The sequence below is a fragment of the Carya illinoinensis genome, chromosome 6 (assembly GCF_018687715.1).
Source record: "Carya illinoinensis cultivar Pawnee chromosome 6, C.illinoinensisPawnee_v1, whole genome shotgun sequence".
Taxonomy (NCBI): domain Eukaryota; kingdom Viridiplantae; phylum Streptophyta; class Magnoliopsida; order Fagales; family Juglandaceae; genus Carya; species Carya illinoinensis.
The window spans coordinates 1,206,687-1,233,110 of NC_056757.1; the positions used below are offsets into that span (position 1 = coordinate 1,206,687).

Genomic DNA, 26,424 nt, shown 5'->3' on the forward strand with positions numbered 1-26,424 from the left:
TCTACTCGGATCTTATCAAAGGTTGACTCGATCACTCGGTCTAGATCATCACCTACCTGCATGCATGCCCATTTTATACATATGGTGATCACCGTCCAGTCTGAAAATCAACTCGTACGTTGGTTTGACCTTCTGGCCTAAACCCATGCATCCACTTGGAAGCACTGTTTATGTTGCATGGGTAATGCATTCAAGACGCGCATCTTCTAAACGCAATAATCTTTCATATCCAATTTTTGTACAACAAACAGCTAGCAGATATCATGTTGGGCGTAACACTTGTTAATCGAATGCAAATAAGGAAGAAAAGTTGACAATCAATGATCAAAAACAAAAGGTACCACTGGAGCTGATATAAGTAATGCGAATTAAATCCAACTTTTCTTCCTAATATTTCAAACAACTTTACACCCTGCACCGAAAACATATATATATATATATTCTTTGACTATTTCATGTCATGTAAATTAAAGAGGGAAACAAAAAGGGTAGGATGTTTTCTTCTTGTCTTTCACCTTCTAAAAGGAAATCCGGTTTTCTTTTTCATTGGCCAGGGATTTTTGAGTCATGCGCCCAACATTCAATAGGAAGTAAAAGTTACGGATTAGACAGCTGAAAATTATGGGGTTAATTATGTGTTCAAACTTCTAACTTTTTGTTAACAACCCAAATTAGGAAGACACTGACAGAGTGAAAAGCAAGCATAGAAGGGGTACAAAACTTTCCGACATTCCTTTCCTAAATAAATAGTGATTTTTTTGATATTTTCTTTCGAGAAATGCTACATATTATTCCACACCACACATTTTATATATTAAAATAATATTTTTTATTTTTTATTTTTTTATTTCATTTTATTCTTATTAAACTAATTAAATTATTCTATTTATCATCTACACACTACATATTTATTATAAAAAAAATAAAAAAAATAAAAATAAATATAGTGTGTGAAGTGTGAAGATGATAAAAAAAATTTTCCTTTTCTCCCCTTGCGTAAGGAATGTAGTATTTCTGTCCCCAATCACATATTTTTTGTGTTTTCATCAAAAGTGGTCTGAACATGACAGCTAAGAAAGAACTGACACAAACGTGGTTCATCAGAAATGCACAAATCAATTTTGGTTGTCACAGACGTGGTTTTTTATGGCTCCGTGTTAGTTGATGTCGTACTAGGAAGCCACAAGAGTCGCGACTTTTGTTGTCGAGCTCGAGATTCAACTCTGTGTGGACCAGTACGCTTATTTCTTACTGTTGTTGTTTGGAGGTACTGGGCCTTCTTTCTACTATATGTAAATTTCACAAAACCTAGCCCATCTGCTTCAAATCACTACCCAAAGTCGCAACAGTTTAGATTGTTTCGTAAGTGTGAGGCCCAGTTACAAGTAAGAACCTAGATTTTGGAATTGGAATTTGCCTCATTCATATTATAAAACTGTTTCCCATAGCACAGCAGCACCTCAATTATAGGCACACACACACACATAAATATATATAGTATATTATCATGCGCAGAGTATATGTTTATTTTGGGGTTGATGTTTTATGGGTTTTGAACATCTGCATATAAAATTAAAACAAAATTTAGCATGTTGATATTCCATTCACTGCCTTGATCAATGTTGCAAATTTTTACATACTTATTTTGGATTCTTACACTTGTATTTGTCAGTGTTCCATACACTTTCTTTTGTTTCTTTAGGCTAATTGCAGAGTGGGAAAGCTTGCAAATTTCACGTTCTTGGGTCTAAATCTGGTCTTTTCCTCTGCCAGATCCCAGCTTGCCTTTCATCTTTACTTGGAATGGATGGAACACAGTCAAAGATGGCAGATGGAATGCAGCCAAATAGCTTTTTGTAGCAAGAGTTTTAATTCCATTTATTGGAGTATGTTGCTTGTTGGTGGTGATTTTAGATGTTGTGTTTTCATGATGGTTTGAGATGATGTTTTTTGGTGGTGGTGTTGAGATGTTATGTGGTGGTTTGGGACATTTCTTTTTTTAACTTATCTAATTTACTCATGAATTAATTTGTCCAAACAGATATGCAAACATGTAACTGTAGTTAATTTATCGTATCAGGTACAACAAAAGCCTGCTTTGGGTGTCATGGAGGCATTGCATGGCGGGAAGATTTCCTTGTGAATACTTGTGTGGGAAGTTTGGTAAGTAAGATGAGAATTTTGAGTTGAGATGAAAGTTTAAAATATTAATTTTGAGTATTATTATTGTTTTGGGATTTGAAAATGTTGAATTGTATATTATATTTTGTGTGAAAATTTAGAAAATTTGTAATGATGAGATGAGAATTTTAAGTTAAGATGAAAATTTTGAGTTGTAACATGTTTCCCACACATGTTGAATTCAAAGTTGTCGGTGTTGAGGATAAAAGGTTGTTTAAGCCCACGTTTTGTATCCTAGTATTTTCAGCTGTAATTTTGGATGTGGCAAGGCTGTAATTTTGGGTGTATTTGATGTAGAAAGGCTGTAGTTTCAGATGTAATAGTTTCAGTTGTAATTTTGGATGTACCAAAGCTGCAATATTGGGTGTTTTTGATCCTCCATTATGTATCTTGTACTTTTGCAATGTAAATTTGGTTGACCTGATCAATATAATTTGTATCTTTTCTCCCTCCTGAAGTTATTCCATTTGCCTATTTTTATAGAAAAGAAATGGAATAGCATTCATATTTATAGGCCCAAGCGTCAAGTACATAACAAAATGTTGTCTCAATTACATAACAACAAAGTCTCAAGTACATGACAAAAAGTAACATATGTAGATAGCATCCCCCATTACAAACGCTAAGTCCCTAACACCAGTGCTGGCGACTGATTGGTTATAAACAATACAGGCAAATTTACAATTACAAAGTCTCCATCACTTTGATCGTATCATATGCAATGAAATAAATATAAATATTAGTCAATACACCTGAAGTAGTGTGTATGCATGATGCAAGTCTACTTCTTGCCTACGAAGTTAGACTTGATCGCTGTAGAGTGCCAACTCTCTCTTTCCAATTTCTTCTTCTCTCTTTCGAAACTCTTCCTCTTTTCCTAACAATTTTGCTTCTCTCTTTATAAGGATTTTCTCTTCTATGTCCTAAGTAGAGCTGGTTTCCCATAGATGCACATTGGCCCGTTCATCAAAATATGATTAACAAGCGATGATAAAGCAACTGATGATGACATTCCAAGTCTGTCAACGAATTACAACTCCATCACAATTAAACATTACTCAGTGGTATGCTGACAAGATACGAGTGGATAGAAATCAATGCGGGACCATGTATCGGCCAGACTTTTGGGCCAGATCAAGAAATGTAAAATCAGGGGAAATTTGCATCCAGTGCAGGTGCATACATCTAAGTTTCATTAGATGTATGCACCGTTCATGCTGAAAATATACACAAAGGTCCTGGACTTAAATTGCATATAATTGAAAATCAATGAATGACATAGAATCAGATCCGAGGTCTACCCAAAGAAAGGAGGTGCCCACACGGGTTAACAAAATTAGCAATGATGGATTTGCAAACAATTTCAGGGTAGAAATATCACCGGTACTAGAAAAGAAATGATTTCAGAATGCTGGGAAAATGATTGTGACATAGGCCAAGATATGACATCAAGTAAGATTAACCCATTGTAAATCGGGATGTTAATAGCAAATAATTAACATCCTTTGACCACCACAGAAAGGAAAAAGACAAATCATAGCTTATAAAATCAGGTGCTTCGAGTAAAATGAAATATTCAAATTGACACAACTTGAATGAAATTCTATGGTAGCATAAGATTAACATAAAAAGATTTAGATCTGAATATTTGCAATTGCATAATATTTCTAACTATCTAAATGTTTGCTTATGGCACAGATTTTGTTTTAGTCTAAAATACATTGAAATCATCCACAACTTGAGCAACAAACATATACAAAGTAAAGCCGGTTTCAAATTCACAATATTTTTGTCCCATTTAGGTGACTTTTACCCATCTGATTCCCAAACGATTGCATGTTTAAGCTAAATTCTGCTACAAAAGTGAATATATTAGAAACCAAAAAATATGAAAAAATAATCTAAAAAGTGAAGTGAAAGTTAGACAAAAAGGAACTGGAAACTAGTACATACTCGGCGAACAACAAACGTGATGAGCGAGAATGCAAGCGAAAATAATACACTCGTGGATGCATTGAGATGTATAAATATATTGAGAGAACTTATGTATGTGTACAACCTTAAGAGGAGAGATAGGTAGAGGAAGTTGCAAAGCCGTAGCAGTTAAAAGGGAGCTGAAAAATGGGTGGAGGCTGTAGTGGTCACAAAGGGTGACCTTTGAAGCTCTGTTCTTACTTTTGCAGCAATCAGCATTTTCAACCTTGACGAAGGTGGATTGTACTAGTAACCGTGCATCTATCTTGAGAGGGAAGCGATTTTGAGAGGGATGCGAAATTCATCAGAGGGATTGGGGTTTTGTAATCGGCATAGGGAAATGGAGGTTCTTCTCATAGATGGAAGGAGGCTGGAGTAGTAGAGGGCTAGGCGCTTTTTTTTCATTGAAACGCACCGTTTCATAAGGTCGTGTTAGTGAGGAATGCGATTGAGGGATTGATCCATGAAACGCTTCGTTTTAGTAATACACACTGGGCACCGTGCACGGGCCTCCCCCAAGTATGTCTGACTTTAGCATTTTTCTTTTTCCAATAACGAAAAGCGCAAGAAAAACGTATTCACGTGCAGATTGTTACCATAGGCCACAGGTTTAACTGAAATATACACAGAATCCAGAAAACTAATGGAAAGAGGACCAAAGGTTAGGAAACGACTATAAAATAGAAATCACACTCGAATAGCCTCACTTGTAGATCCAACAACAGTCTACAAATCGTAAAATCATGATTGTCATACTTCCTTACTAGTTTGCCAGTAGACCCTTTTAAACTTTCGTGGGAGAGGCTTGAAAGACAACAAAGCGAAGCTTTTTCAAAATCAGATCAGCAATCCCCTGCGTCATTGCAGAATTCAATTTCTCGACTCAACCCCTGCCTGCCAACACATCCAACTGGTTTTGTGATGATTCCTCCGGCCAAGAAGTCTGTCTCAGATTTCCATTCCCGTAGATATCTTCGCGCTTCTGTGGATGATTCTTATAAGCTACCTGATGCAGATGCAGCCATGCAATCATGCTAACTGCAACCAGAGCAGCATTTCCCAGTATCCCACCCATTTGATCCGATTTAAGGGATTTTTTCGCAAAATCAAAACTTGAAACAAGAAATTTGATGAGTATATTTGACCTCTTCTCTTCATGAACTACGACTTTCTCACCAGATGGACTATATGGGTGACCAAAAAGTTTTTCAGGTGAAACAAAGTGACCTGCATCACGTACAAATGCCAGAGCTTCTTCAATGACTTCGTACTTCTTACCATGATGTTCAGCCAATCTCATTGCAAGAACTATCCGGCTTTGTTCTAACCGGGCAATTGCAGCATCTCTCTCAGCCTGCTGCTGCATTTGAACAGTCTGTCAAAGAGAAAAAAACCATGTGGAATCTGTCAGTGAATTGCAATCCCACAAAACTGAGCATTGACTGCTATCTCTTATTCCCATTTGAAAAAAAAATAACAAAAAAAAAGAAAAGAGGGATTCTAGACTAAAAAACCTTCTCTTAGTTGAATTCTAGCACCAACACAAATGTCAACAAAGCCTCGTCCCAAATATTTAAGTTGATATGCATCTAACTTTAGACTCCATTCCTTCCATACTAGGACCAGAACTCCAGTTTCAACATTGTTTTAAAATATTGCAAGAAGAATGTGACTTATCTTTAGACAGTGAGTGAAAAGGCCCAAGAAATTGAGACAGAGCAAGGTACATGCCATGTCCATACAAAAAATTACAAGTTTCATCCATTTCCAGTCAGATAAAAATTTAGAAGTTAGCTCTCACATGGCAGAGCACAGACAGTACCAATGAAAGATAGGGAATCCCATATTCAATTTTTTAATAACAAAATACAAATTGAAAAGCCTTGTACATGCCATCTTACTGTAAACAGTCTGTTGACCAATCACCAATTTATTTATCTTTATGGCTACCTACAAAGCAAGGCCCTTAAGTTAAAGTGGAGTCTTTCCTTCCCTTCTTCAATTTTACAGCTGACAGAACTAAACAAAATACAAGATACCATCAAGAAAGCCACAAAATACAACTCACCACAAAGAATTCAAGTTATTGTTCTAATTCCTTTTCTTTCCAATTTCCTCACTTTCTTGCTAATCAAATTGACTTAAAACCCCAAAATACAGAGATAAAACAAATACACCCGTTCTCATTTTTCTGCGTTTTCTCGTTTCTCCCCATTCAACCATCAACATTTTCATTTTCGAAAACTCCTTTTTTTCATCATTTGAAGCCAACATCCTACAGCATAATTCTCCCAGTACAACTACCTCAAGTAAGAAAAGCCATTATCCAAGTACTTGGTCTAGGCTGTAAGAACCATTTCCCCTTACATTAAGATGTTTCTAGAGCACACTGATGATTTTCCTATAAGTTCTCCCTACCAAGTCACTTCTAACAAATTTATAGCTCCCCCTTCAAATCACAGGAATAATTAAGATCAGAGATTCAGAGCCTTCTCCATCCTAGTCTCAACATGGTCGATCTATCCTTCATCTCATGCGTCACCGAGTCAGGTGCTCCGTTGCAAGGATCGCATTCCTCCAACTTCCTCGCCTCCCCCCCTCCCCCCCTCTTTTTCAAAAAAGATGACCGGTAACCTCCTTGTCTTTTAAATAACGTCTATGTAGATGAGGTCGAGCCAAAAGTAAATGATATCTACTCTGAAAGAGAATTCATGCTTAACTTCGGTCTCACTCAAACACCCTATTCCAGAAGCCAAAAGTAAATGATATCTACTCTGGAAGAGAATTTATGCTTAACTTCGGTCTCACTCAAACACCCTATTCCAGATATATGACAAAGGAAAAACCAAAAAAGAGAAAAAGGAAAGTTCTTAGCTATTCTCTGCAGGCCTAAGAGTGTGAAAATCTCTTTACTCAACTCTAAATTTTCCAGTTACATTTTCTCAGCAACCAAACTGATCATAACCAACCAGGACTGCATGAACTTTATAAGGCATCATACCGATATAACTTACGTTAGATAATTAAAGCTAATCCTGAACTTACACAAAAACCGCACGATGCTCTTAAGGTAAAACTGCATTTCCCTTCTCTTTTTCTCTTAATTTCCTAGAGGGTCAAATATCAAAATTGCTGTTCGTTATCACTCAGTTACAACTTTCCCGACCAAAGAGAAAACATAAATCAACCAAAGCACTCACACAGAAACGAAATAAGCGACTCACATGGAAAAATTCAAGCTGGTCCTCGAGGTTCTCAAGCGCGATCCGAATGGCGTTGAGGCTCTTGGCCTCCTGGATGGTGGATTCGTCTTCCAACCGGAAGTCCTTGACGAATACGAACCCGGTGGCTCGATCTTCGCCCTCAGCGACGTCGTTGTGGATGTTTTTGCCGTCGTAAGAGGGCCTCTTAATCTTCTCGGGCTTCCTCAGCGCTTTGACGGAGTTGAGAAAATGAGTCCGCGAGATTGAGTGGATGGCATCACTGAGCTTGTCGTGGAGGTCCCAGATTTTCTCCAAGATCGCTTCAATTTCATCCAGCTCCATCTCCCATGTCATTTCATCCGGTAGGAAAGAAGGCTCTGAGGTTTCTAGGGTCTCTCTCCTTTGGTGCTTATATAATTTAGGACATGAAAATTCAGAGCATTCATGTCCGGTCAAAATTTTCAAAATTTTAGTTACTAATTGTTGTAAAATAACATTATAAAATTATATGACCACCTTGAGTTAGCCGTCAAATGTACAGTGCATAGTGTCAGCATAGTACTGCATAGTAACTGGCATAGTAAATGGCCGACATCGTACAGTGTGCATAGTGCTAGCATAGTACTGCATAGTAACTGGCATAGTAAATGGTCGACATCGCACAATGCGCATAGTGCCAGCATAGTACTGCATAGTAACCGGCATAGTAAATAACCGACATCGCACAGTGTATAGTGCCAGCATAGTACTGCATAGTAAATATGCACAGTGCCAGTATAGTACTGCATAGTAACTTGCATAGTTCCCTTTGTACGCCTATATATATCGTTGAATTCTTTAAGAAATTCATAAGTTTCATAACTTCTCTGAGTTCTATATCTCTCTCTCTCCTTTCGATAGTTTTATAACACATTATCGGCACGAGAGTTCTGACGATCTTGAAGCTAATAGTCCTCTACTTCAAGTAAGTCTTTCAATATATTTTTTTATAGTTTTCAAAATGAATATGAAATATTAAACATACTTATGTTCTTGATTTATATATGTAGAAAATGTCAAATCTTACAAAATTGGAATTCGTTGCTCTTGACATTTCTGGGAAAAATTATTTATCTTGGATCCTTGATGCTGAGATCCATCTGGATGCAATGAACCTGAGAGATACAATTAAAGAAGGAAATCAAGGGTCCCTGCAGGACCGTGCTAAGGCAATGATTTTCCTTCGGCACCATCTTCATGAAGAATTAAAAACTGAGTATCTAACGGTGAAAAATCCACTTATTTTGTGGAATGATTTAAGGGAGAGATATGAACACCAGAAAACTGTAATCCTCCCAAAAGCTCGTCATGATTGGATGCACCTGAGGTTGCAAGATTTCAAGAGTGTTAGTGAGTATAACTCTGCACTCTTTAAAATTAGCTCGCTATTGAAATTATGTTGTGAAAAAGTCACTGATGATGACTTGTTAGAGAAGACATATACTACTTTTCATGCCTCGAATGTGCTCCTGCAGCAGCAGTATCGAGAGCGAAAGTTCAAGAAATATTCTGAACTTATATCTTGTCTTCTATTAGCTGAGCAAAATAATGAGCTTTTATTAAGAAATCACCAGTCACGTCCTACTGGTTCTATATCATTCCCTGAAGTGAATGGTACTAGATTTACATCATTCCCAGAAGCGAATGGTGCATCTTTTCAAAGAAAAAGAGGGCGTGGACGTGGTAAGAAAAACTATAGAAGTGGAGGTCCTAGAAGTGACCACACTAAAAGGGAAAATAATAGATATACACCGTACCACCAGAAGTGGTTCAACTCAGAAAAGGGCAAAGGTCCTCAAAATAAATTTGTAAAGAAATATGAAGATGAATGTCATAGATGTGGTATGACTGGACATTGGTCTCGTACCTGTCGTACAGCTAAACACTTGGTTGACTTATACCAATCTTCCATAAAAGAAAAAACAAAGAAATTTGAAACAAATTTTGCTGAACCATCATATGCTTTAAATTCTATAGATGGAGAAGATATTACAAGTCTTGATGTTTCTGATTTCTTTGAGGATTCTAGTGGTATAGTTGATCATGGAAATGTTCCTTTTTAATTAATGTATTTCCTTTATATTATTGTAAAATATTTTTATTCTGTAATGTTTTTTTTTAGTAATGAAAGTTTTATATATTTTGTAGAATCATGAGTCTTATTGATGAACTTTCTATCTCCGAGATGAATAATAAAGATGTATGTCTGGCTGACAGTGCTACAACTCACACAATTCTTAAGGATAAAAAATATTTTCAAAATCTAACATTGAGTAAAGCCTATGTTCATACCATCTCCGGTTCATCGAATCTAATTGAAGGCTCCGGAAGAGCTTATATTGTGTTGCCTAATGGCACCAAATTTTGCATTGATGATGCTCTATTTTCTTCACAATCCAGAAGAAATTTATTAAGTTTTAAAGATATACGTCGTAATGGTTGTCATATTGAAACCATTAACAAAGACGATAAAGAGCATCTTCTCATTACTAAAATAATTTCGAGCCAGAAGCTCGTATTAGAAAAACTGTCTGCCCTCTCATCTGGATTGTATTATACAAAAATGAGAACAATTGAATCACATGTTGTAATGCACCAGAAGTGCATTGATCCTAAAATATTTATGACTTGGCATGATCGTCTTGGACATCCGGGATCAATAATGATGAGACGAATAATTGATAATTCGTATGGGCATCCCCTAAAGAATCAGAAGATTATCTTACCCAATGAATATCCATGCTCTGCATGTTCTCAAGGTAAATTGATTATCAAACCATCTATCTCAAAGGTTGGTTTTGAATCTCCATCGTTTTTACAAAGGATTCATGGAGATATATGTGGGCCTATTCAACCATCAAGTGGACCGTTCAGATATTTTATGGTTTTAATTGATGCATCAAGTCTATGGTCACATGTTTGTTTACTTTCCATTAGAAATGCTGCATTTGCTAAACTTCTTGCACAAATAATTAAGCTACGAGCACAATTCCCTGACTATTCAATTAAAACTATTCGATTGAATAATGCAGGAGAATTTACATCTCAAGCTTTTGATAATTATTGCATGTCAATAGGAATAGATGTTGAACATCCAGTTGCCCACACACATACTCAAAATGGTTTAGCTGAATCATTGATTAAAAGGCTTCAGCTAATCGCTAGACCTTTACTCATGAAATCAAATCTTCCTATTTCTGCTTGGGGACATGCTATAATTCATGCAGCATCATTAATTCGAGTTAGACCATCAGCATATCACAAATATTCACCATTACAGCTTGTATTTGGTCAGCAACCAAATATTTCTCATCTTCGTACTTTTGGATGTACTGTATATGTTCCAATTGCACCTCCACAACGTACAAAGATGGGCCCTCAACGTAGACTTGGGATATATGTTGGGTTTGATTCTCCATCTATTATCAGATACCTTGAGCCTCTTACAGGGGATATGTTTAAGGCACGTTTTGAGGATTGTCATTTTGACGAATCCATTTTTCCAACAATGGGTAATGAGAAGTCGGTGCCTGAAGCACGACAAACATTGTGTAATGAGAAGTCGGTGCCTGAAGCACGACAAGAAATTACTTGGGAAAATAAAGCTCTTTCCCAATTTGATCCTCGTACAAAAGAATGTAATCTAGAGGTTCAAAAGATTATTCATTTGCAAAGTGTTGCAAACCAATTACCGGATGCATTTACTGACACTAAAGGTGTGGTAAAATCATATATTCCTGCTGTTAATGTTCCAGCAAGGATTGCAGTCCCTGAAGGACAAGTTGCCAAAATAGCAATAGGCGAGTCTAAGATACGCCTAAAGCGTGGACGGCCTATTGGTGCTAAGGACAAAATTCCTCGAAAGAGAAAAATACAAAATGAATTTGGTACTCCTGAAGAGTCCATACCAACATAGGCCATAAGAGTAATTGATGCTCATGAAGAGAGTAAATCTCCTGAGAAAGAACCTCCTGAAGAGGTATTTCATGAAATGTCTTCCCTTGAAGAGGGACAGGTACCTGAAAATAACGAGATCTCGATACATTTCATGAATACAGGAGAAATTTTGAATAGAAATAAAACTGTTGTCGACAACATATTCTCATATAAAATGGCTCTTGACATTACCAGAAGTAATGAAGAAATTGAGCCAAGAACTGTCGAAGAATGTCGACGTAGAGATGACTGGCCAAAATGGAAATCAGCTATTGAAGCTGAATTAAACTCGCTAGCAAAGCGAGAGGTCTTTGGACCAATTATACAAACACCAAAGGGTGTAATACCCGTTGGATATAAATGAGTATTTATACGTAAACGTAATGAAAGTAATGAAATTGTGCGATATAAAGCACGACTTGTTGCACAAGGTTTCCTGCAGAAACTGGGGATTGATTATGAGGAAACATACTCTCCTGTTATGGATGCAATCACATTCAGATATTTGATTAGTTTGGCAGTTGTAAAAAGATTGGATATGCAGTTGATGGATGTGGTCACCGCATATTTATATGGATCATTAGATCATGACATATATATGAAAATCCCTGAAGGATATAAAATGCCTGAAGTTTCTAATCTGAGTACATCCAGAAGTATGTATTCTATTAAGTTTCAAAGATCTTTATATGGCTTAAAACAATCCGGACGCATGTGGTATAAACGCCTTAGCGAATATCTATTGAAAGAAGGATTTGAGAATAATCCAATATGCCCATGTGTTTTTATTAAGAAATCAGACTCCGGATTTGTTATTATTGCGGTTTATGTTGATGATCTAAATCTTGTTGGAACTCCTGAAGAGATCAGAAGAACTGCTACATATTTAAAGAATGAATTTGAAATGAAAGATCTTGGCAAAACGAAATTTTGTCTCAGCCTGCAGCTCGAGCATTTGCCAAATGGAATTCTCATTCATCAATCAAATTATACAGAGAAAGTCTTGAAACACTTTTACATGGACAAAGCCCATCCCCTGAGTACTCCAATGGTTGTTCGATCACTTGATGTGCAGAAGGATCCATTTCGTCCTTGTGAAGACAATGAAGAAATTCTTGGTTCTGAAATACCTTATCTCAGTGCAATTGGAGCCCTGATGTATCTTGCAAATTGCACTCGGCCTGATATTGCATTTTCAGTTAATTTACTTGCAAGATATAGTTCCGCACCAACTCGAAGACATTGGAATGACATTAAACATATCCTTCGATACCTTCGAGGTACGGTTGATATGGGATTATTTTATCAATATGGTTCAAGTCCACAATTAGTTGGATATGCAGATGCAGGTTATCTTTTAGATCCACACAAAGGTAGATCTCAGACTGGATATGTATTTACTTATGGAAATTCTGCTATATCATGGAGATCTGTCAAACAAACACTATCTGCTACATCTTCAAATCACTCAGAGATCATTGCAATTCATGAAACAAGTCGAGAATGCACTTGGCTAAGATCAATGATCCAACATATTCAAGAAAAGTGTGGTCTTCCAGTGATTAATGATAGTCCAACAACTTTATACGAAGATAATGCTGCTTGTATTGCTCAAATTAGAGGAGGATATATCAAAGGTGATAGAACCAAACATATTTCACCTAAATTCTTTTATACTCATGAACTTCAAGAAAAAGGTGAAATTAAAGTCAAGCAGATACGATCAAGCGATAATCTGGCAGATTTATTCACAAAAGCATTACCAACTGCAACATTTAAGAAGATTGTGCAGAACATTGGAATGCGGAGACTTGAAGACCTTTTATCATGCACTTTTCAGGGGGAGTAACGTCTTGAAGACTTATGCTGATTGTACTCTTTTTCCTTCGCTAAGGTTTTATCCCACTGGGTTTTCCTTCGCAAGGTTTTAATGAGGCAATCTTAAAGCATTTTACGGTACACATGAATATTGTACTCTTTTTCCTTCGCCATTAGTTTTTTCCCACAGGGTTTTTCCTTGGCAAGGTTTTAACGAGGCATATTCATTATATGTGGTCATCCAAAGGGGGAGTGTTGTAAAATAACATTGTAAAATTGTATGACCACCTTGAGCTAGCCGTCAAATGCACAGTGCATAGTGCCAGCATAGTACTGCATAGTAACTGGCATAGTAAATGGCCGACATCGCACAGTGTGCATAGTGCTAGCATAGTACTGCATAATAACTGGCATAGTAAATGGCCGACATCGCACAGTGCGCATAGTACCAGCATAGTACTGCATAGTAACCGGCATAGTAAATGACCGACATCGCACAGTGCATAGTGCCAGCATAGTACTGCATAGTAAATATGCACAGTGCCAGCATAGTACTGCATAGTAACTTGCATAGTTCCCTTTGTACGCCTATATATATCATTGAATTCTTTAAGAAATTCATAAGTTTCATAACTTCTCTGAGTTCTATCTCTCTCTCTCTCTCTCTCTCTCTCTCTCTCTCTCTCTCTCTCTCTCTCTCCTTTCGATAGTTTTATAACACTAATCACATTTTTTATAATTTTATTTTTATTTATTTATTTATTTATTTATTTTCTAAACAAGTGATATTATATATATAAAACCATGCATATATAAGATACAAGATTTCAGAGAGGTGAGAGTTTTCAACAATTATCCCAAAACAAATAAAAGCAACACCAAATAAAATAAAAAAGCGAGTTTCAGAGCCGACTCCCATCCAATCCCACTAAGGGGATGCCGTCTAAAGCGATTTTAAAATAGTCTGATAAACAGAATATTAAACTACGACTTAAAGCCGTAGTTGAGAAATGTGTGTTACTTTTTGTTGATCCTGTCTGACTGAAAGAGATTTTCACGACCACTTCATCTTGATTTTTGGTTAGGAAAAACAGAAATATAGGGATATAGCAACTAGATAATGTGCCGATACACTGACAAAAGATCGTCACAGACGGTGGTGGCGCGTGACCTATGTAGAGAAAAGGTAAACGATTCTGAGAGAACTGGGGCCACTGGTCCAAACAGAGCCACGCGTGGCAACAGGAGACTCACCCATTCACGACTGCACTTGGGTTTCATGCGCATAGACAAGCGCGCATGAGAAGTACGTGGCATACTAATCGGTAGTTTTCTCCTACCTTCAACAATCGGTGGCTAGGGAGTCTAGAGGTAGGATGCGTGTTGGTCTTCGAAGTCCGGCGAGCAACAGATCGGGACACCATGGTGCTACAGGCAAAAGTTTGAAAAAAAAATAGAAAAAAAAAACTGTATAGACACAGCCTAAGGAGGGTGAACAGGTAGAGGGGGGAAGGAGCCGAAGCTCCCTCCTGGTCGGAGCAGCTATGGCTGGCTGACTGGGCACTAGTTACTGGACGAAAAACGCTAGAGAGAAAAGTTCCGTTCTCAAAACAACTTCACTTATCTTAAATTTTATTTATTTGTAAAAAAATCCTACATCTCATTACTTATTATTTCTTTATTCTATTAAAATAATATTATTCTATTATTATTTTATTAATTTTTTCTCTTATTGATGTTTTCATTCTTAACTATTAACTCTTTTGTCTTTTTCTCTCATTTTCAAATGTCACATTCTACTAATTTTATAAATATTTATACGATTTTTTTCCCTAGTACAATAATAGTTTTTGGAATTTTTCAAACAATCATAATTTTCATATTAAAGACCAAACTGAGCAGTAGAATCACAAACATTTAGAGCAAACTCACTGCTTGCAAAATCAGCATCTTCAATAGGGATGTAAAATCACAGATCCAAAGGGCAAACTCTAAACATATCGTGAGATACCAACAAGGAAAATCAAAGCCCCAATCTTGTAGAATATAGAGGTTCAAATTGGTGCTATATATTCGAGTAGCAAAAGTCCCAAATTCGTAAATCACAAGTCAAGAGAAGGTGTCAAATCAGAACCAACAAAATTGAGTAAAGCACGACTCAACATCGATAAATCATAGAGTAATCATAGCATTAAATCAAAGATAAAGCATGGTATCAATGGATGTAAACAATGAAGCATGCAAGGTGTATGTTAGGAAGAAGATGAATCGGCACAGAGTATCCCGTTAAGAGAGAGAGAGAGAGAGAGAGAGAGAGAGAGAGACCGTGTGTGTGCCCGCGTGGGTCTTACCAGAGACGACAACAGAGGGGCTGCTAGATAGGAATGCGAACAATGGTCATAGCAAGGAGATTCGAACTAGAGGGGCATTAGCACAGGATGAAACCAAAAGGGAGGATTGTGGATGTATAGGGATTTCCTATATATGAGGAGCCAATGTAGCATCCCTAATAGCAAATCCTAAAATGGGCCAGATGGAGTGTGTATTTGGGGAAAATCTCAAATACAAACCCTATTATTTAAAAAAAAAAAACATGCTTTAAGGAATCGAATGGGGATTCTCTTAAGGCATGTTTAGTGCCATTTCAAACTTGAGTAAGATTATTATTATTATTATTATTATTATTATTATTATGTCTTATAAAGTGTCCAAGCTTGTCCATTTCCTTTATAAAAACCGTGGTTTATTAGGAAAAAAATTTAATTTATATATATTTTTAAAATTTTTTAAGAGAAATATGCGAAATTTATGCTCTATATGTATACCATTTTCTTTTATATGTTTTCCGAATGCTTTATTGAATTGTAGGCCCAACTGAAAAGTGATTTTTCTTTTTTCTTTTAGCAACAATTGAAAAGTTATATAGATGTACTATAAAATAGAAGGCTACTATATTTCATTTTAAATAATTATAAGAAATATTTAAGCCATTATGATTTAAACAAATAATATAGAAAATCACTTAAGATATATTGCATTAAGTGTATACACACGAGTCATAGTAGTCGAAAAGTTTAAATAAGTAGTATTGATTAATATTATTACGGCCCATAAATTTATTTTATCTTCAAAATGAAACTATTTAGATTCAACCATGATCTAAAAAACTTCCACACTTAACACTAGCTTTCATTTAGATGTTGAATTGAGTTGAGATGAGCTGAGTTCTTTATGGATAGTAATGAGCTAAGATAGTTGAGTGAGTTTTATGTGGTCCACCTAAAATGAGTTTAGATATATTTGTAGGGGTGTAACCGGTCTGGTTCGGTCTGGTTTTGTACAAAATCTAGGACCGAACTGGTAGGCACCGGTTTTACATTTTTCAAAACCGATTACGCACCGATTTTTTTCCTAAACCGGTATTCCGGTTTTACCGGTTTCCGGTTTTAATAAAATACAAATTTTTTATAAAAATTCTGTTTAAAAGAAAAAAAACTGATTTAAAAAATTCTGTTTACCATTTACAAAAATCTGCTTTGCAAAAAAAATCTGCTATGTAAAAAATTCTGATATAAAAAATCTGCTTTATAAAAAAAATCTGTTATATAAACAAAATTCGCTATATCAAAAACTGCTATAAAACAAAAACTAAAATAAGAAATCTAATGTAAAAAAAAAATCTGTTATAATTCTATATTAGACGATTAGTATTAGTATATATATATATCAGTATTAGTTATAGCTATATAATATATTAGACAATATAATAGTATTAATATTAGACTATTAGTATAGCTATATGTTAGTGTTAGTTTTGATGATTTAGTATAACTATATTAGTATGAGTATAACTATAATCTATATTAGAATATTAGTATTAGTATATATGTGATTATTTTTTATGTGATTAAAAATTATATATAATATAAAATATATATAATATAAAATATATTATATATAATATTAATATATAAATAGTACCGGTTCGGTCTAAAACTAACTGAAACCGAAACCGGACCAGTTCCGGCCGGTTTTTCATTTATGAAAACCGGTTCCGGACTGAACCGGTCAAAAACCGGCACAACCAGTCCGGTCCGGTTTGGTCCGGGCCGATTTTCCGGTTTGCCGGTTTATTTTTACACCCCTATATATTTGGATGTTAATATGAGTTTATATGTATTTATAGAAAGTCAAAAAGGTTGTGGGTTCCACGTGTAAAGAGGTATTGAGTTGAATAAGATTGTGGGTCTCATGTATAAATAAGTTTTTTTTTTTTTTTTTTTTTACATGAGGAGGGGGGATTCAATCTTTAGATCTTTCAGTGAAAAATCAAGGTGTTGCCAATTGATCTGTGGTCCCTAGTTACGTCCACGTCTCTTAAATCTTTTCAAAGAGATCCTAGACACCCTCAGTGGCACCATGGAGCTTTCCACGACGTCCGAGATACTGTCCGATCCGATGTCCGCCGCATGCTCCATTCTCGCGTCGAGATATTCATTTTCATCACCACACCTTTGATTTTGGCTTCGTCTCCTAGTATTACAATAAGAAATTAGAATAAAATGTGATGGTAATGAAAGGTTGTTAGCTACAAAGGTGCACAAAAATGGAGAAACTATCTTTGGGAGAAGAAACAAAAGCCAAAATGGAGGAAAAACTATAGATTTTGTGGACAACAAATGGGTTCTTCCCATATCTATATTCACCTCTTGACCTTGTTGTCATCACTGATTATAGTCTTTCTGCCACCCTTACCGTCGTAGGCATTTCTTTCCGTCTCGTTGTGGGTATTTTTGGATTCGTGCAACTCGTGTTTCAATTTGATTTTGAGGAAATCGTTCTATTTTTCGTGAAGCTACTCAACAGAGTTAATGGTTGTTGAGATTGTTTTGTGTTGAGATTGTTTTGCTTTTTGGTTTGGGATTTTTCAATGTTAATGGTTAAGATCAGCGAGTTATGTGGCTATTCCCTTACTTTGAGGGAAACCGAGTTGTCCCAACTCGGGTTGCATTGATTTTTGCTATCCTGGAAGTTGGGTATGGCCCAAGCACAGATTGGTTTGGTCAGGTTGCAGGCCCACATGCCACTGCTTATGCTTTGATGCTTTGATATATTATAGAACTTTTTGCACTCAAACGGTATGCATGCATGGTACGTACATCCCAATCCAAATGCTGATAATCATCCTACTTAATTGTGACCAAATTGAAGAGTTCCAGGTCATATTGGAGTCTCTTTTTCTCATCAATTTTGGACTATTCTTCTTTTTTTTTTTTATTCCGTTTCCCAAACAATATAAGAAAATGAAGACTGTTAAAAGAGTCAATTCCAGCAATGATATTATTGGTGGTGAGTGGTGATACAATATTCACACAACAACACATGCTCATTTGTCATGGATTTCTTTTACACGAATTAAGTCTCTGGAAATACGAGGTTGATGCCACAAAATACCAGTGTAAAAAATAGTTGGAGCCTTTTCCATCCAAATCTATTCAAGCGGCGTGTCATTAATGGTGGGAAAAGAGTCTTTTTTGCAACCACCTTACGCACTTTCTTTTTTATTTTTTTTTTATTTTTTTTATTTTTTATTTTTATGGAAATATGCTTTATTGCATTCATTCAGTAAACGAAGTTACAACTATGACTTATAAATTAGGAGAACCAAACTATAAGATCAACTAACGTAACTGCTCAAGAGTTTCCCCGCATATAAAGTGACGGACATTATCTTAAATTTCTAAAACTCTCAAAAGAGAGAGTAAACGCTCTGTATGACCAAAGACTGGATGACTCCCCCAACCTCTAGGGAGGCAAAATGCGGAGATAATTACTATGAACAAATAGTTCAATAGCATATACATATACTAAAACTATATAAACAGACAATCCACAAAGCCAAAAAACCAACAGAAACAAACACAACCACGAGCACGACATGAATTCCGATAGCATACCCTCCACAGGCAATCAGCATCACGAGCTCCAATAACACGAGCACCCAACTTGCATACGGACCACAACAATCTCCGTTAGTTATAGAGAAGGAAATTTTACAACATATGCAACGTAATTTTTTTTTCAAAAATAACCTTAGGTGAGTTTGACGGCAGATATTTGAATCTTTAAAAAATACTTGAAAACTTTCTGGTGCTTATTTGAATCATCATGCGGCGGTGTTTTAGTGTTGAGAATACCTTAATATGATTTCTTAACATATTTTACTATTATTTATTACTTTATTATTATTTTCACCTATTATTATTTATTATTTTTTATTATTATTTAATATTTTATTATTATTTTTATCTATTTTTTATTACTATTCACAATATATCTTAACACTTCTCAACACTTAAACTCAACTGTACTTTTTTACCAATTATTTTTTATATATAAATAATATTAAATTTTATTGATATAAAAAAAGGCGTAAGCTAGGTATACTGAAGTATACGTCCATGTCTCTATCGTCTTCACCTTCAAATCATACATTCAAAATCAGACCATTTATTGAATCTCGAATACACCTACCTGCAAGGCTACAAGGATTTATCTTTGAAAGAAATTTCCTAAACGCCAGTATTTACGATCTCCTTTTTTAGGATGAAAGCTACAGAAATTTTCTAAATGCCAGTGTTTATTATCTCTTGTACTATGCTAGTGACTTGCCGATATTCGACAGCTCCATGGCTCAAATGTACTTGATAGCAAGAGGGGAGGGTCCTTGCACGACCTATAAACCTTTGCCTTCATGGAAGGAGACCCAAGGTTGGGGCCGTGTGAATCTAGGTCTCTATGAAAGTAATTTTCTTTCCCATTTATTTTTCAAAATGTTTTCAATGACCTTTGCTTAAATCTTGTTCCCTTTTTGATCTTTTATATTTAGCACAAAGATTTGGGATGCTTTGCTTTTGCGACACTGTCAATTATTTCCACCCATGGCTCATTTGGGTTTGTATCATCTTATTTCATTGAAGTTGATTTTTCGGTTAGTGGGTTTGATAGTTTTATGACTTTTATGAACATGATTTTAGTTAATTGCAAGTGAAGATTGGGATGACAATGACAGAGAAGATATTAGCTACGACTTCTGAGAATACCCGGTTGAGTCGGTGAGAAAATTTGGGTTGTATTGAAGTTCTAAAAGCATATGATGTTTGTGGCCACGATTCAACTACAAGCTCTGTAATTTGTGATTTTTCTACATTTTCCTTCTTTTTAGTGCTTCATTATGAATTAGAAACATCAAAAGTTATGACAGAGGCTTTTATAACGAGTAAGGCTTTTGATTATTTTCGTGGAGCTTGATTATCAAGAGTGGTGGAGTACATAGCATCTATCATTCTATATTTTACAGTTAGTTATAATTCCACTTTGATCTACTCGAGCATTAGGTTTATTTGCCTTGTCGCTTATTTTGCTATAAACGCTTGGATTTTGGCTCTACAAATTTTAACAATCTTTTTGGCTATTTCTAGTTTGGCTATATAGAAAGGACTGGAAAATTAGAACTTTGCTCTTTCTTTCCTTTGATATTGGGAGTTTTTTTGTGAAGTTTTGTTTTCTATCCAGTAATAGGATCGTTGGAGAAAGGGTGATGGATTAGCATAGTTTTGTGCATTGTGGGGGGAGTTGGTTCAGTACAAACTGGTTGTGTTGCCCTTGAATTTAAGTTGAATATGCTCAGTTACATTATGCTATTGTAAGTTTAGCTGTGTGTATATGTTGGAGAATGTACCTTGTGCAGTTTATAATAGATATAAGGATGTGCAGTTTGTAGCTTTTTAATTCTAGTTTTACAACCATACCATGATTTTGGGTTGGAGAATGTGGGCTGCGAGACAAAAGTACCATAAAGACATTGCCATAGTTCTTGGTTCTCAAGAAATTCAATTCATAGTACCGTAGGATTATTAAATTTCCAGTTGCAGTTTCAAAAATTCAATTCATACCATGAATAAATAGTAGTTTAAAAAGCCAAGCCAATTGCAATTTCTAAAGAACAAATGGTTATTGGTGGGAAAAAAAATGCAAAAGAACTTACTCAATTTCGAGGGCTGCAAAACTGCAGGAAATTTAAGATATTCTCAAGTATTTCAAAGTATAACTGCCGAATTCTTAAACTGTAGGAAATAATAAATTAGTTTAGTTTGTAGAAATACTCTATGGTTAGACAAATACTTTAATCATAAAGTGATTTCATAAAAGAGAAATACAATATATAGCCATGAAGTTGAGATTATACAAACTGACATGATTTAATGCAATATATTAACTAGATTGTAAAATTATTTTTATTGTAAAATAGATCTAACGTAAATCATATAGAGTTATGCTAGTTCGTAAATTTACTTTTAAGGGATCTCTTTGTGGTTTTATCACTTCATTTCATAAAAATATATTCACAATCTTAATTAAATTGATATATAGAATGCTATCAGTAGTGTTTGTAACATCTTTTTAGGTATTCATGAGTACCGTAACAGCTATATATATATGTATTTATATATCTAAAAGACAATGTCACTATGTTCCCTAATTTATATAATTCACTTTGCCCTCTTGATATTGGTGCCACGTGGATTATTACAAAATTAAAAATAAAAATACAAAAGGGTAGAGGGAATCTAGGGTCTTTGTCTTCCGATCCATATTTCCGATCTAGTACCATTTGTTTTATATATATATATATATAATTTAATTTTTTTTAATATACAACATCAAGGTCAGGGTAAAGTAAGTGGTATAAATTAAGAGATATAGTGGTATAAATTAAGAGATATAATAGCATTTTTCAAATTAAAAATCTAAGATTTTATAAATTACAGATCAAATATATAATTATAATCCAAGATAAGCCTCTACGTACGTACAAAAGCGTTTGTTTGCAAACATGCACATACATATAATTCACAACACTGATCACATGCGCATGCATTTTATATTTAATTTGTACACGTACGCTCAATTATTTTGACTAGCTAGCATGTGATCGATCATGCGTACGTGCTAATTAATTTCATAAGATCATTATCGATCGATCATGTAGGCCAGCGCGCGGTAGGTCATGTAATTGGTATATCTACTTAATTAATTTGTTAATTTATATTAATAGGACCAATTCATGTAATTGCATCATGCTTGCTTCATGACATGCATATATACTAGTACTACTCTCGATCCCCGTAATTATAAGTTCCAGTCTTCATGAGTAGTCCGAGTCACCGTGGGTCTAATATTAGAGCCATGTGTTATGTTACCACCGCCATCTTCTCCCGATATTTCCTCCAACGAGTGTCCTTGTCTCGGACACGAAGAACGTGCAAAAAAAGCCCAACATGTTGGTGAATGCCAAAAATATCATGGCCTTCATAATATATCTTATGTCACCATCCAAAGTATAATTTTGCACCCTAAATGCACCAACCATTGCCCCGGCCTTTCCGGCCGCCGCACTTAGAGCATGACATGTCGACCTCAACCTGGTCGGGAACAACTCAGCTGGAAGCACGAAGGTGGTGCTGTTTGGCCCAAAATTAGCAAAGAAAAACGTTAGCCCGTACAAAGCTGCAAAGGTAGTGCCATGGTCCATGAGGTACTTGTATTGAAGACCCATTATGAGCATGAAGGCAAACATCATAAAGAAACCGACAAGTTGGATGATGAAACGACCCAGCTTCTCGATGAAGTACACGGTGAACTAGTAACCAGGGAAGGTACCAAACAATGCAACGACAAACATAGCACGAGATGTCTCGAAGAATTCCTGGAGAGCATTAAGTTCGGCGTCCTTCTTTATCAAACCCATGGTCGGGAAAATATCCTTCTGGGTCAAGTTCTGGATGTAAAAGGTGTTGTGAAAAAACGATGACATTGAATTGAAAAAGAATATGGAACGAGAAATAAACAATCACACACAACACAAGATTTACGTGGTTCGACAAATTACCTACGTCTATGGGAGCTGCGTGCAGAGGATTTTATTATCGAGGAGTATCACGCCACAATGATGGATCAATCACTGTACGTCCAATATCGAATTTCAGGATCTCCTTTTGAGTCGATCAATGCATCATAATTCTGAACTCTTCAAAGTTGAGAACGCCATCTCCATTGAGATCAAACTTTCGGATCATAGCTTTACAATCCTCAACGGACTTGGAATCGCCGAGTCGACTCAGCATTCTCTTCAAGCTGGTGGGGGTGATGCAACCGGTCCCCTCCATCTCATACATAGCAAAAGCCTCTTTGAGCATGTCATTCTCTTCCTCTTCCCCGCTTGTCTCCATTAGCTTTTGGAATTCCTTGAAGTCCAGCAGCCCATCCCCGTTCAAATCACACGACTTCACAGTTTCTTCCGCCTCATCCACGGACACAGTGCCCCCCACTGTGGTCACGCAGCCTTGCAACTCGGCAGGAGATATTTTACCATCTCCATCCACGTCCAAGTAATCAAACACCCTTTGGAGCTCGCTGCAGAATTTGCTCATCGTCTTCGAATCAGAACCCGAAAGAGAACACTGCTTTTCAGTACTCTCTCTCGAAGACAGTTTGCGACGTAATCTTCCCAGAGCTGATTTCGGAGATGTCACACTATTAGGCTTCTCATCAATAAGAGGAGGAGAAGAAGATGCTTTGATCATGACGAAGATTGAAATGCCAGCTGTCAATACTATAGAACAAACAACTCTCGACTGCTCGAACTCGGACACCAATACTTTCGAAATTCAATTGAATGAAAATAAGTTGGCTCCTTGTCCTAGTATATATAGGCAGAACATGGGAGGAAGTTGGAAACGACAGTCAAAGCTTTAAATTAATAAAGCACAAGATAAATGAAAAGTTACGTAACAGACGTGGGTGGATTGATATTCGTACGTATTGAATGGACACGCTTTTGAGCTCACTACCTATCTCATTAGTTGTTGGATTGCATACTGCCAGTTGGAACTTTTTATTCAACGACGACAGCTCGTGTGGCAAGTTTTCTGCTCCCGTATGCGATGATGACTGGTGGGGTCCTTTTTTTTACCTTCTGGATATTTGTAGAATTTTCTCATTGTCTCTTCATTATTTATCTTTCATTTGACTATTTGGGGACCTCCTAATCTCCGAGCATGCAGTATCTCATTAAAAAAATTATTTATTACTCCAAGTTTTTTTTGTTTTCTTTTTATTTTGAAGTTTATAAAAATGATATTATCTTTTGTGTTTGAATAATAAAAAATTTGATGAAAAAATTAAAAATTATTTTATTTTTGAGTGAGGTAGGTACCCAATATGCCATAACATCATAGATCTAATGGCCTCTTAAGACAAATCAACATTCCATATATCCAAACATGGTATTGGCAATATTTCAGTCAGTATGCCACATCAAGTTAATTCTATAGAAAATGCTACTTAGCCCTCTTAATATTACTGTCCAAAATTATTGCCTAAATATTTTGATTTTTTTACTTAATATTTAAGAAAATGATTATTAGTAAGATTGTATATTTTTTTAATGATTTAGGATGTTAAAGAATACATAGAAAAAATATTAAAGAAAAACTACAAATCTATACTAGTGGTATGCCCAGCAATAAACCTTGGGCGACTTGCTAGCACCATCCTAATTCTATTACATTAGAGCTCATATCCTCTTATCAAGAGCTTAATTGCATCTCTCCCTTCTTTAATATCCAATCAAGAGCTTTCTCTCCCTTCTTTGACTCCTCTTGGTGCTGGAGTACAGGTTCTATCAACTTGTGTAATTGCATCGGGAGCTTTTGCTTTTAACAATGTTTCCTAACATAATATTAACTTGAGAAACCAAGTGGAAATGATATTTACATCCCCTACTGGACCGAGCTTAAATTATCCCAAAAGGCCTAGTGACTAAAGCGAAGTCGGCTCACAAGTCAAAGAAATGAGAAGGAGGCCCAAGCCCTGCTCGAGAAGAAAATATACTTGGAATGATGGGACACCAACATTTCTAACATCGCCCTACACACGCACGTAGTGGCAGGATCACACCGCACTTAAGGATAGATATGGAATGCAGACAAAGATCACGGTAAGGCCCCATGTCCTTGACAGAGTGTACAGCACAGCAGGTTGCCTCACTCACCAACCTGTCACAAGGATGCAGCCCAGGGAGGCTACACCATATTAAAAGCGACAACATTGTGTCCTGTACAGAAGACAAGCACCTCTGACATGGGATAAAGAGGACCCCCCAACATGCAGCTCGCATATTGAGATTCTCTCCAAGAAGCATAAAACTGACTTAGGCATTGAAGGTTTTTCATCAACCTTGAACCCTTATCTTCCTTGTATTGCAGGCGGTCGAGCTTGGCACCCGACGTGTGAAACACAAGAGGTTTATGAAGGTTGTACACTTGAGAAGCATATATAGGCTAAGGTTTACAATGAGTCTTATATGCCAATATATAGACTGATGCATTGTAATCTATTTTCAAGAGAGTGATAAACAAAATTTTCCTTAAACAAAATCTCTCCATCTCATTTCATATGCCAACATAGTGATATCAAGAGCAAGGTTCAAATCAAAAAGTGGCTGGGCATGAAATTTTGTAGCGGTAAAATAAGTCCCAAAGACAACAATAATGGCAAATACAAGCAATCAAAATATAGGAGCCCAACAACCATCATTTCCTCTTTTCAATAAAGAAAATTATGATTTTTAGTATGCGAAGATGGGAATTATTTTTCTTTCATATGATTTTTGGAAAAATGTAGAAAATGAGTATGAAGAACCAATAGATACAACAATTGACACATGTTAAAAGAACAATTGAAGGAGCATAGGAAGAAAGATGTAAAAGCCTTAATCTTGATTCAACAAGGTGTTGTTGAGACAATCTTCCTAAGGATTATCAATGCAATCAAGACAGAGGAGACTTGAGAGATTATTCAAAAGGAGTATAGAGGCACATTGGAGATAAGAACTATAGAAATTCAATCTTTGAGAAGAGATTTTGAAAATATGAAGATGAAAGAAATGGAGTTATTGAAAAACTATTTTTCTAGACTTATGGAAGTTGTGAATCAAATGAAGATATATGGAGAAAATATTTCGAATAAAAAATTTATTGAGAAAATATTAATTTGTTTACTGGAGAAGTTTGATCACATTTTGTCATTATTGAAGAAACTAAAGAAACTGACAAGTTGAGTATCGAAGAGTCGATGGGTTCAATTAAAACATTTGAGCAAAAGTTGAGTAGGCACTCAGAAAATTTAATTAAAAGTGCATTCCAATAAA

General features: G+C 35.9%; 2 protein-coding genes across 2 annotated transcripts; both read right to left on the reverse strand.

Moving 5' to 3' along the window:
• Positions 1 to 4,817: 4,817 nt before the first annotated feature.
• Positions 4,818 to 7,775, reverse strand: LOC122314310 (plastid division protein PDV1-like). Its single transcript, XM_043129810.1, has 2 exons — positions 7,380 to 7,775; positions 4,818 to 5,530 (listed from the first exon to the last, which is right to left on the reverse strand). Exons 1-2 carry the CDS (start codon positions 7,710 to 7,712, stop codon positions 5,039 to 5,041), a joined length of 825 nt encoding a protein of 274 aa, XP_042985744.1. The 5' UTR covers positions 7,713 to 7,775; the 3' UTR covers positions 4,818 to 5,038.
• Positions 7,776 to 23,218: 15,443 nt separating this feature from the next.
• LOC122313631 (calcium-binding protein CML37-like) lies at positions 23,219 to 23,659 on the reverse strand. Its single transcript, XM_043128790.1, has one exon. It carries the CDS (start codon positions 23,642 to 23,644, stop codon positions 23,219 to 23,221), a length of 426 nt encoding a protein of 141 aa, XP_042984724.1. The 5' UTR covers positions 23,645 to 23,659.
• Positions 23,660 to 26,424: the final 2,765 nt, after the last annotated feature.

Excerpts from the sequence above, each read along its gene's own strand:
- LOC122314310 (XM_043129810.1), bottom strand. The coding sequence starts at position 7,712 with ATGACATGGGAGATGGAGCTGGATGAAATTGAAGCGATCTTGGAGAAA. Across the intron at positions 5,531-7,379 it reads ACCAGCTTGAATTTTTCCAT|ACTGTTCAAATGCAGCAGCA; the intron begins GTGAGTCGCTTA and ends TCTCTTTGACAG.
- LOC122313631 (XM_043128790.1), bottom strand. The coding sequence starts at position 23,644 with ATGAGCAAATTCTGCAGCGAGCTCCAAAGGGTGTTTGATTACTTGGAC.